The 12,243-nt window shown below is 57.0% G+C and overlaps 1 protein-coding gene across 2 annotated transcripts in view; it reads right to left on the reverse strand.

Annotated features, from left to right (window-relative positions):
* The window catches only part of rbm20 (RNA binding motif protein 20), a 75,893-nt gene that overhangs the window by 25,129 nt on the left and 38,521 nt on the right, over positions 1-12,243 (reverse strand). For both annotated transcript variants that reach the window (XM_078946847.1, XM_078946804.1), the window contains one exon: positions 2,569-2,663. In XM_078946847.1, coding sequence (XP_078802973.1) covers positions 2,569-2,663 — 95 coding nt within the window. The remainder of the gene's footprint in view (positions 1-2,568; positions 2,664-12,243) is intronic.

A 12,243-nucleotide genomic window follows, 5' to 3' on the forward strand; every position in this document is an offset into this window, starting at 1 on the left:
AGTGTGTATTTCTGCAGTATGTGTTTATGCATGCTTGATCATGTGCTGGTCACTGATGGTGTGTAGTTGTGTGTGTGATCATGTGCGGTTCACTGGTTGTGTGTAGTTGTGTGTGATCATTTGCGTTTCACTGGATGTGTGTAGTTGTGTGTGATCATGTGCTGGTCACTGATGGTGTGTAGTTGTGTGTGATAATGTAAGGTTCACTGGTTGTGTGTAGTTGTGTGTGTGATCATGTAAGGTTCACTGGATGTGTGTAGTTGTGTGTGATCATGTGCTGGTCACTGATGGTGTGTAGTTGTGTGTGATAATGTAAGGTTCACTAATTGTGTGTAGTTGTGTGTGATCATGTAAGGTTCACTGGTTGTGTGTAGTTGTGTGTGATCATGTGCGGTTCACTGGTTGTGTGTAGTTGTGTGTGTGATCATGTAAGGTTCACTGGATGTGTGTAGTTGTGTGTGATCATGTGCTGGTCACTGATGGTGTGTATTTGTGTGTGATCATGTGCTGGTCATTGATGGTGTGTAGTTGTGTGTGATCATGTGCGGGTCACTGGTTGTGTGTACTTGTGTGTGATCATGTGCGGGTCACAGATGGTGTGTAGTTGTGTGTGATCATGTGCTGGTCACTGGTTGTGTGTAGTTGTGTGTGAGATCATTTGCGGTTCACTGATGGTGTGTAGTTGTGTGTGTGATCATGTGCTGGTCACTGATGGTGTGTAGTTGTGTGTGTGATCATGTGCTGGTCACTGATGGTGTGTAGTTGTGTGTGTGATCATGTGCGGTTCACTGATGGCGTGTATGTGTGTGTGATCATGTGCTGGTCACTGATGGTGTGTAGTTGTGTCTGTGATCATGTGCGGGTCACTGGTTGTGTGTACTTGTGTGTGATCATGTGCGGGTCACAGATGGTGTGTAGTTGTGTGTGATCATGTGCTGGTCACTGGTTGTGTGTAGTTGTGTGTGAGATCATTTGCGGTTCACTGATGGTGTGTAGTTGTGTGTGTGATCATGGGCTGGTCACTGATGGTGTGTAGTTGTGTGTGTGATCATGTGCTGGTCACTGATGGTGTGTAGTTGTGTGTGTGATCATGTGCGGTTCACTGATGGCGTGTATGTGTGTGTGATCACATGCGGGTCACTGGTTGTGTGTAGTTGTGTGTGAGATCATGTGCTGGTCACTGGTTGTGTGTAGTTGTGTGTGAGATCATGTGCGGTTCACTGATGGTGTGTAGTTGTGTCTGTGATCATGTGCAGTTCACTGATGGCGTGTATGTGTGTGTATGATCACAAGCGGGTCACTGGTTGTGTGTAGTTGTGTGTGATCATATGCTGGTCACTGGTTGTGTGTAGTTGTGTGTGTAATCATGTGCTGGTCACTGATGGTGTGTAGTTGTGTGTGTAATCACATGCTGGTCACTGGTTGTGTGTAGTTGTGTGTGTAATCATGTGCTGGTCACTGATGGTGTGTAGTTGTGTCTGTGATCATGTGCAGTTCACTGATGGCGTGTATGTGTGTGTATGATCACAAGCGGGTCACTGGTTGTGTGTAGTTGTGTGTGATCATATGCTGGTCACTGGTTGTGTGTAGTTGTGTGTGTAATCATGTGCTGGTCACTGATGGTGTGTAGTTGTGTGTGTAATCACATGCTGGTCACTGGTTGTGTGTAGTTGTGTGTGTAATCATGTGCTGGTCACTGATGGTGTGTAGTTGTGTGTGTAATCATGTGCTGGTCACTGGTTGTGTGTAGTTGTGTGTGTAATCACATGCTGGTCACTGGTTGTGTGTAGTTGTGTGTGTAATCATGTACTGGTCACTGATGGTGTGTAGTTGTGTAGGGGTCGACAGGCCTGCAGTAAACCCTGTCCTGCACAGACAGGTGTGCGTTTATGGCGGCTAACATTAGCTCACATGTTGAGCAGCTTGGAAACATTCTCTCATGTTTTCAATGAAACTTCTTTGAAAAGTCCAGCTCAGACATTTGATGAGCAGCGATTTAGGAGAAAATAACAAAGAAAAAAGTGAAGGAGGGCAGAAAATGAGGCCCATGGTCTTTACATTGTTAGGGTTTATCTTTTTAACGCGGCATCTGGAGCTGAACCAGACATTCAGCTGCTTATTCTTAGAACTTTATGACATTCTGTAAAGTGCAGAGCAGATCCAAGTCACTCTGGGACTGACATTGGGATCTTTTAAAGGGCACCAAAAACATGGAAAGTTTGGGGGGGGGGCATGAACCTGAAAGCTCAGGTCTATTTCTGCCACATTAAGAAAATCCAGAAAATCTGACTCTTCGGTTAATAGACGGCTTCTACAGAATGTTTATCACAAAATCTGCTTTTTTATTGATGCAAAAATTGTGTCTAAAATTGAATGTCAATCAATCAGTTACTTTGTCAAATCTCTAAACAGCGTTTTCGTTACAGAGGAGGTTATTTTCTTCTCTTTGCCTCAGATGAATCAGTGATCCCTTCAGTAGAACCTATTTGTTCATCAATAAATCCGTTCAGCTGATTCTGTTATTAAGCCGACAAGCACAAGAAAATGGTCGGACATCTTTGTTCTGACCTCTGACTGCTGACAGGGAAATCCAGAGTCTGGCTTGGAGTAAATCCTCATGGCTGATGCCGGGAAGAAGGAAGCGTTTGCTCCTGAGGAAACATCTGTGGAACCATGTGAAAACCAATTACCATCCTTCTCTGACATCACAGATCAGTTATTTACAGCAAAGCCTCAAACCTGCTCTCCAATGAATAAACTTCTATTGAAGACAAAAACATGTTTTTTTCATATAAATCAGCTAATATGTATAATATGATGGAGTCTTAGGGCCACCAAAAAAAAATACAACGTGCACATTTATGAGATTGAAGTGGAAGTGAGCGTTCAGAGAGACTAAACTCAGTAGAACAGGTGAGCTGAATGTTTATTGATAACGTTCCAAATGTTTGTTTGATTTACGATTTATTCATATTTTATTCATTGATGGGGGGCTTGCAGGATCTCTGCAGCCGTTGATGAAGACGTTGGTGTCCCTGCAGATGTCCACCTTCATCCTTTCTTCCTCCAAAGGGGCGTATGGAACACTGGAGGAGGGGGCGTGTGGAACACTGGAGGAGGGGCGTGTGGAACACTGGAGGAGGGGGCGTATGGAACACTGGAGAAAGGGGGCGTGTGGAACACTGGAGGAGGGGCGTATGGAACACTGGAGAAGGGGGCGTGTGGAACACAGGAGAAGGGGGCGTGTGGAACACTGGAGGAGGGGCGTATGGAACACTGGAGAAGGGGGCGTGTGGAACACTGGAAGAGGGGCGTATGGAACACTGGAGGAAAGGCGGATGGAACACTGGAGGAGGGGCGTATGGAACACTGGAGGAGGGGCGTGTGGAACACTGGAGGAGGGGGCGTGTGGAACACTGGAGGAGGGGGCGTATGGAACACTGGAGAAGGGGGCGTGTGGAACACAGGAGAAGGGGGCGTGTGGAACACTGGAGGAGGGGCGTATGGAACACTGGAGAAGGGGGCGTGTGGAACACTGGAAGAGGTGCGTATGAAACACTGGAGGAAAGGCGGATGGAACACTGGAGGAGGGACGTATGGAACACTGGAGGAGGGGCGTGTGGAACACTGGAGGAGGGGCGTATGGAACACTGGAGGAGGGGCGTATGGAACACTGGAGAAGGGGGCGTGTGGAACACTGGAGGAGGGGCATGTGGAACACTGGAGAAGGGGGCGTGTGGAACACTGGAAGAGGGGCGTATGGAACACTGGAGGAAAGGCGGATGGAACACTGGAGGAGGGGCGTGTGGAACACTGGAAGAGGGGCGTATGGAACACTGGAGGAAAGGCGGATGGAACACTGGAGAAGGGGGCGTGTGGAACACTGGAAGAGGGGCGTATGGAACACTGGAGAAGGGGGCGTATGGAACACTGGAGGAAAGGCGGATGGAACACTGGAGAAGGGGGCGTGTGGAACACTGGAAGAGGGGCGGATGGAACACTGGAGAAGGGGGCGTGTGGAACACTGGAAGAGGGGCGTATGGAACACTGGAAGAAAGGCGGATGGAACACTGGAGAAGGGGGCGTGTGGAACACTGGAAGAGGGGCGGATGGAACACTGGAGAAGGGGGCGTGTGGAACACTGGAAGAGGGGCGTATGGAACACTGGAGGAAAGGCGGATGGAACACTGGAGAAGGGGGCGTGTGGAACACAGGAGAAGGGGGCGTGTGGAACACTGGAGGAGGGGCGTATGGAACACTGGAGAAGGGGGCGTGTGGAACACTGGAAGAGGGGCGTATGGAACACTGGAGGAAAGGCGGATGGAACACTGGAGGAGGGGCGTATGGAACACTGGAGGAGGGGCGTGTGGAACACTGGAGGAGGGGGCGTGTGGAACACTGGAGGAGGGGGCGTATGGAACACTGGAGAAGGGGGCGTGTGGAACACAGGAGAAGGGGGCGTGTGGAACACTGGAGGAGGGGCGTATGGAACACTGGAGAAGGGGGCGTGTGGAACACTGGAAGAGGTGCGTATGAAACACTGGAGGAAAGGCGGATGGAACACTGGAGGAGGGGCGTATGGAACACTGGAGGAGGGGCGTGTGGAACACTGGAGGAGGGGCGTATGGAACACTGGAGGAGGGGCGTATGGAACACTGGAGAAGGGGGCGTGTGGAACACTGGAGGAGGGGCGTGTGGAACACTGGAGAAGGGGGCGTGTGGAACACTGGAAGAGGGGCGTATGGAACACTGGAGGAAAGGCGGATGGAACACTGGAGGAGGGGCGTGTGGAACACTGGAGGAGGGGCGTGTGGAACACTGGAGAAGGGGGCGTGTGGAACACTGGAGGAGGGGCGTGTGGAACACTGGAGGAGGGTGTGTGGAACACTGGAGGAGGGGCGTGTGGAACACTGGAGGAGGGGCGTGTGGAACACTGGAGGAGGGGGCGTGTGGAACACTGGAGGAGGGGCGTGTGGAACACTGGAGGAAAGGCGGATGGAACACTGGAGAAGGGGGCGTGTGGAACACTGGAGGAGGGGAGTATGGAACACTGGAGGAGGGGCGTGTGGAACACTGGAGGAGGGGGCGTGTGGAACACTGGAGGAGGGGCGTGTGGAACACTGGAAGAAAGGCGGATGGAACACTGGAGAAGGGGGCGTGTGGAACACTGGAGGAGGGGCGTATGGAACACTGGAGAAGGTGGCGTGTGGAACACTGGAGGAGGGGCGTGTGGAACACTGGAGGAGGGGGCGTGTGGAACACTGGAAGAGGGGCTTATGGAACACTGGAGGAGGGGCGTGTGGAACACTGGAGGTGGGGGCGTGTGGAACACTGGAGGTGGGGGCGTGTGGAACACTGGAGGAGGGGGCGTGTGGAACACTGGAGGAGGGGCGTGTGGAACACTGGAGGAGGGGCGTATGGAACACTGGAGGAGGGGCGTGTGGAACACTGGAGGTGGGGGCGTATGGAACACTGGAGGAGGGGCGTATGGAACACTGGAGGAGGGGCGTGTGGAACACTGGAGGAAAGGCGTATGGAACACTGGAGGAGGGGCGTGTGGAACACTGGAGAAGGTGGCGTGTGGAACACTGGAGGAGGGGGCGGGTGGAACACTGGAGGAAAGGCGGATGGAACACTGGAGGAGGGGGCGTGTGGAACACTGGAGGAGGGGCGTATGGAATACCGGAGAAGGTGGCGTGTGGAACACTGGAGGAGGGGCGTGTGGAACACTGAAGGAAAGGCGGATGGAACACTGGAGGAGGGGCGTATGGAACACTGGAGAAGGTGGCGTGTGGAACACTGGAGGTGGGGGCGTGTGGAACACTGGAGGAGGGGGCGTGTGGAACACTGGAGGAAAGGCGGATGGAACACTGGAGGTGGGGGCGTGTGGAACACTGGAGGAGGGGGCGTGTGGAACACTGGAGGAGGGGCGTGTGGAACACTGGAGGAAAGGCGGATGGAACACTGGAGGAGGGGCGTGTGGAACACTGGAGAAGGTGGCGTGTGGAACACTGGAGGAGGGGGCGTGTGGAACAATGGAGGAGGGGCGTATGGAATACTGGAGAAGGTGGCGTGTGGAACACTGGAGGAGGGGGCGTGTGGAACACTGGAGGAGGGGCGTGTGGAACACTGGAGTAAAGGCGGATGGAACACTGGAGGAGGGGCGTATGGAACACTGGAGAAGGTGGCGTGTGGAACACTGGAGGAGGGGCGTGTGGAACACTGGAGGAGGGGGCGTATGGAACACTGGAGAAGGGGGCGTGTGGAACACTGGAAGAGGGGCGTATGGAACACTGGAGGTGGGGGCGTGTGGAACACTGGAGGAGGGGCGTATGGAACACTGGAGGTGGGGGCGTGCGGAACACTGGAGGAGGGGCGTGTGGAACACTGGAGGAGGGGCGTGTGGAACACTGGAGGTGGGGGCGTGTGGAACACTGGAGGAGGGGGCGTGTGGAACACTGGAGGAATGGTGTGTGGAACACTGGAAGAGGGACGTGTGGAACACTGGAGGAGGGGGCGTATGGAACACTGGAGAAGGGGGCGTGTGGAACACTGGAGGAGGGGCGTGTGGAACACTGGAGGAGGGGGCGTGTGGAACACTGGAGGAAAGGCGGATGGAACACTGGAGGAGGGGGCGTGTGGAACACTGGAGGAGGGGCGTATGGAACACTGGAGAAGGTGGCGTGTGGAACACTGGAGGAGGGGCGTGTGGAACACTGAAGGAAAGGCGGATGGAACACTGGAGGAGGGGCGTATGGAACACTGGAGAAGGTGGCGTGTGGAACACTGGAGGTGGGGGCGTGTGGAACACTGGAGGAGGGGGCGTGTGGAACACTGGAGGAGGGGCGTGTGGAACACTGGCGGAAAGGCGGATGGAACACTGGAGTAGGGGCGTATGGAACACTGGAGAAGGTGGCGTGTGGAACACTGGAGGAAAGGCGGATGGAACACTGGAGGAGGGGCGTGTGGAACACTGGAGAAGGTGGCGTGTGGAACACTGGAGGAGGGGGCGTGTGGAACACTGGAGGAGGGGGCGTGTGGAACACTGGAGGAGGGGCGTATGGAATACTGGAGAAGGTGGCGTGTGGAACACTGGAGGAGGGGGCGTGTGGAACACTGGAGGAGGGGCGTGTGGAACACTGGAGGAAAGGCGGATGGAACACTGGAGAAGGGGGCGTGTGGAACACTGGAAGAGGGGCGTATGGAACACTGGAGGTGGGGGCGTGTGGAACACTGGAGGAGGGGCGTGTGGAACACTGGAGGAGGGGGCGTATGGAACACTGGAGAAGGGGGCGTGTGGAACACTGGAAGAGGGGCGTATGGAACACTGGAGAAGGTGGCGTGTGGAACACTGGAGGAGGGGCGTGTGGAACACTGGAGGAGGGGGCGTATGGAACACTGGAGAAAGGGGCGTGTGGAACACTGGAAGAGGGGCGTATGGAACACTGGAGGTGGGGGCGTGTGGAACACTGGAGGAGGGGCGTATGGAACACTGGAGGTGGGGGCGTGTTGAACACTGGAGGAGGGGCGTGTGGAACACTGGAGAAAGGGGGCGTGTGGAACACTGGAGGAGGGGCGTATGGAACACTGGAGGAGGGGCGTGTGGAACACTGGAGGAGGGGCTTATGGAACACTGGAGGAGGGGCGTATGGAACACTGGAGAAGGGGGCGTGTGGAACACAGGAGAAGGGGGCGTGTGGAACACTGGAGGAGGGGCGTATGGAACACTGGAGAAGGGGGCGTGTGGAACACTGGAAGAGGGGCGTATGGAACACTGGAGGAAAGGCGGATGGAACACTGGAGGAGGGGCGTATGGAACACTGGAGGAGGGGCGTGTGGAACACTGGAGGAGGGGGCGTGTGGAACACTGGAGGAGGGGGCGTATGGAACACTGGAGAAGGGGGCGTGTGGAACACAGGAGAAGGGGGCGTGTGGAACACTGGAGGAGGGGCGTATGGAACACTGGAGAAGGGGGCGTGTGGAACACTGGAAGAGGTGCGTATGAAACACTGGAGGAAAGGCGGATGGAACACTGGAGGAGGGACGTATGGAACACTGGAGGAGGGGCGTGTGGAACACTGGAGGAGGGGCGTATGGAACACTGGAGGAGGGGCGTATGGAACACTGGAGAAGGGGGCGTGTGGAACACTGGAGGAGGGGCATGTGGAACACTGGAGAAGGGGGCGTGTGGAACACTGGAAGAGGGGCGTATGGAACACTGGAGGAAAGGCGGATGGAACACTGGAGGAGGGGCGTGTGGAACACTGGAAGAGGGGCGTATGGAACACTGGAGGAAAGGCGGATGGAACACTGGAGAAGGGGGCGTGTGGAACACTGGAAGAGGGGCGTATGGAACACTGGAGAAGGGGGCGTATGGAACACTGGAGGAAAGGCGGATGGAACACTGGAGAAGGGGGCGTGTGGAACACTGGAAGAGGGGCGGATGGAACACTGGAGAAGGGGGCGTGTGGAACACTGGAAGAGGGGCGTATGGAACACTGGAGGAAAGGCGGATGGAACACTGGAGAAGGGGGCGTGTGGAACACTGGAAGAGGGGCGGATGGAACACTGGAGAAGGGGGCGTGTGGAACACTGGAAGAGGGGCGTATGGAACACTGGAGGAAAGGCGGATGGAACACTGGAGAAGGGGGCGTGTGGAACACAGGAGAAGGGGGCGTGTGGAACACTGGAGGAGGGGCGTATGGAACACTGGAGAAGGGGGCGTGTGGAACACTGGAAGAGGGGCGTATGGAACACTGGAGGAAAGGCGGATGGAACACTGGAGGAGGGGCGTATGGAACACTGGAGGAGGGGCGTGTGGAACACTGGAGGAGGGGGCGTGTGGAACACTGGAGGAGGGGGCGTATGGAACACTGGAGAAGGGGGCGTGTGGAACACAGGAGAAGGGGGCGTGTGGAACACTGGAGGAGGGGCGTATGGAACACTGGAGAAGGGGGCGTGTGGAACACTGGAAGAGGTGCGTATGAAACACTGGAGGAAAGGCGGATGGAACACTGGAGGAGGGGCGTATGGAACACTGGAGGAGGGGCGTGTGGAACACTGGAGGAGGGGCGTATGGAACACTGGAGGAGGGGCGTATGGAACACTGGAGAAGGGGGCGTGTGGAACACTGGAGGAGGGGCGTGTGGAACACTGGAGAAGGGGGCGTGTGGAACACTGGAAGAGGGGCGTATGGAACACTGGAGGAAAGGCGGATGGAACACTGGAGGAGGGGCGTGTGGAACACTGGAGGAGGGGCGTGTGGAACACTGGAGAAGGGGGCGTGTGGAACACTGGAGGAGGGGCGTGTGGAACACTGGAGGAGGGTGTGTGGAACACTGGAGGAGGGGCGTGTGGAACACTGGAGGAGGGGCGTGTGGAACACTGGAGGAGGGGGCGTGTGGAACACTGGAGGAGGGGCGTGTGGAACACTGGAGGAAAGGCGGATGGAACACTGGAGAAGGGGGCGTGTGGAACACTGGAGGAGGGGAGTATGGAACACTGGAGGAGGGGCGTGTGGAACACTGGAGGAGGGGGCGTGTGGAACACTGGAGGAGGGGCGTGTGGAACACTGGAAGAAAGGCGGATGGAACACTGGAGAAGGGGGCGTGTGGAACACTGGAGGAGGGGCGTATGGAACACTGGAGAAGGTGGCGTGTGGAACACTGGAGGAGGGGCGTGTGGAACACTGGAGGAGGGGGCGTGTGGAACACTGGAAGAGGGGCTTATGGAACACTGGAGGAGGGGCGTGTGGAACACTGGAGGTGGGGGCGTGTGGAACACTGGAGGTGGGGGCGTGTGGAACACTGGAGGAGGGGGCGTGTGGAACACTGGAGGAGGGGCGTGTGGAACACTGGAGGAGGGGCGTATGGAACACTGGAGGAGGGGCGTGTGGAACACTGGAGGTGGGGGCGTATGGAACACTGGAGGAGGGGCGTATGGAACACTGGAGGAGGGGCGTGTGGAACACTGGAGGAAAGGCGTATGGAACACTGGAGGAGGGGCGTGTGGAACACTGGAGAAGGTGGCGTGTGGAACACTGGAGGAGGGGGCGGGTGGAACACTGGAGGAAAGGCAGATGGAACACTGGAGGAGGGGGCGTGTGGAACACTGGAGGAGGGGCGTATGGAATACCGGAGAAGGTGGCGTGTGGAACACTGGAGGAGGGGCGTGTGGAACACTGAAGGAAAGGCGGATGGAACACTGGAGGAGGGGCGTATGGAACACTGGAGAAGGTGGCGTGTGGAACACTGGAGGTGGGGGCGTGTGGAACACTGGAGGAGGGGGCGTGTGGAACACTGGAGGAAAGGCGGATGGAACACTGGAGGTGGGGGCGTGTGGAACACTGGAGGAGGGGGCGTGTGGAACACTGGAGGAGGGGCGTGTGGAACACTGGAGGAAAGGCGGATGGAACACTGGAGGAGGGGCGTGTGGAACACTGGAGAAGGTGGCGTGTGGAACACTGGAGGAGGGGGCGTGTGGAACACTGGAGGAGGGGCGTATGGAATACTGGAGAAGGTGGCGTGTGGAACACTGGAGGAGGGGGCGTGTGGAACACTGGAGGAGGGGCGTGTGGAACACTGGAGGAAAGGCGGATGGAACACTGGAGGAGGGGCGTATGGAACACTGGAGAAGGTGGCGTGTGGAACACTGGAGGAGGGGCGTGTGGAACACTGGAGGAGGGGGCGTATGGAACACTGGAGAAGGGGGCGTGTGGAACACTGGAAGAGGGGCGTATGGAACACTGGAGGTGGGGGCGTGTGGAACACTGGAGGAGGGGCGTATGGAACACTGGAGGTGGGGGCGTGCGGAACACTGGAGGAGGGGCGTGTGGAACACTGGAGGAGGGGCGTGTGGAACACTGGAGGTGGGGGCGTGTGGAACACTGGAGGAGGGGGCGTGTGGAACACTGGAGGAATGGTGTGTGGAACACTGGAAGAGGGACGTGTGGAACACTGGAGGAGGGGGCGTATGGAACACTGGAGAAGGGGGCGTGTGGAACACTGGAGGAGGGGCGTGTGGAACACTGGAGGAGGGGGCGTGTGGAACACTGGAGGAAAGGCGGATGGAACACTGGAGGAGGGGGCGTGTGGAACACTGGAGGAGGGGCGTATGGAACACTGGAGAAGGTGGCGTGTGGAACACTGGAGGAGGGGCGTGTGGAACACTGAAGGAAAGGCGGATGGAACACTGGAGGAGGGGCGTATGGAACACTGGAGAAGGTGGCGTGTGGAACACTGGAGGTGGGGGCGTGTGGAACACTGGAGGAGGGGGCGTGTGGAACACTGGAGGAGGGGCGTGTGGAACACTGGCGGAAAGGCGGATGGAACACTGGAGGAGGGGCGTATGGAACACTGGAGAAGGTGGCGTGTGGAACACTGGAGGAAAGGCGGATGGAACACTGGAGGAGGGGCGTGTGGAACACTGGAGAAGGTGGCGTGTGGAACACTGGAGGAGGGGGCGTGTGGAACACTGGAGGAGGGGGCGTGTGGAACACTGGAGGAGGGGCGTATGGAATACTGGAGAAGGTGGCGTGTGGAACACTGGAGGAGGGGGCGTGTGGAACACTGGAGGAGGGGCGTGTGGAACACTGGAGGAAAGGCGGATGGAACACTGGAGAAGGGGGCGTGTGGAACACTGGAAGAGGGGCGTATGGAACACTGGAGGTGGGGGCGTGTGGAACACTGGAGGAGGGGCGTGTGGAACACTGGAGGAGGGGGCGTATGGAACACTGGAGAAGGGGGCGTGTGGAACACTGGAAGAGGGGCGTATGGAACACTGGAGAAGGTGGCGTGTGGAACACTGGAGGAGGGGCGTGTGGAACACTGGAGGAGGGGGCGTATGGAACACTGGAGAAAGGGGCGTGTGGAACACTGGAAGAGGGGCGTATGGAACACTGGAGGTGGGGGCGTGTGGAACACTGGAGGAGGGGCGTATGGAACACTGGAGGTGGGGGCGTGTTGAACACTGGAGGAGGGGCGTGTGGAACACTGGAGAAAGGGGGCGTGTGGAACACTGGAGGAGGGGCGTATGGAACACTGGAGGAGGGGCGTGTGGAACACTGGAGGAGGGGCTTATGGAACACTGGAGGAGGGGCGTATGGAACACTGGAGAAGGGGGCGTGTGGAACACTGGAGGAGGGGCGTATGGAACACTGGAGGAAAGGCGGATGGAACACTGGAGGAGGGGGCGTGTGGAACACTCGAGGTGGGGGCGTATGGAACACTGGAGAAGGGGGCGTGT

The sequence above is a fragment of the Oryzias latipes genome, chromosome 1 (genome assembly GCF_053564925.1).
Source record: "Oryzias latipes strain Hd-rR chromosome 1, Olatipes_Hd-rR_3.1".
NCBI classification, from domain to species: Eukaryota; Metazoa; Chordata; class Actinopteri; order Beloniformes; family Adrianichthyidae; genus Oryzias; species Oryzias latipes.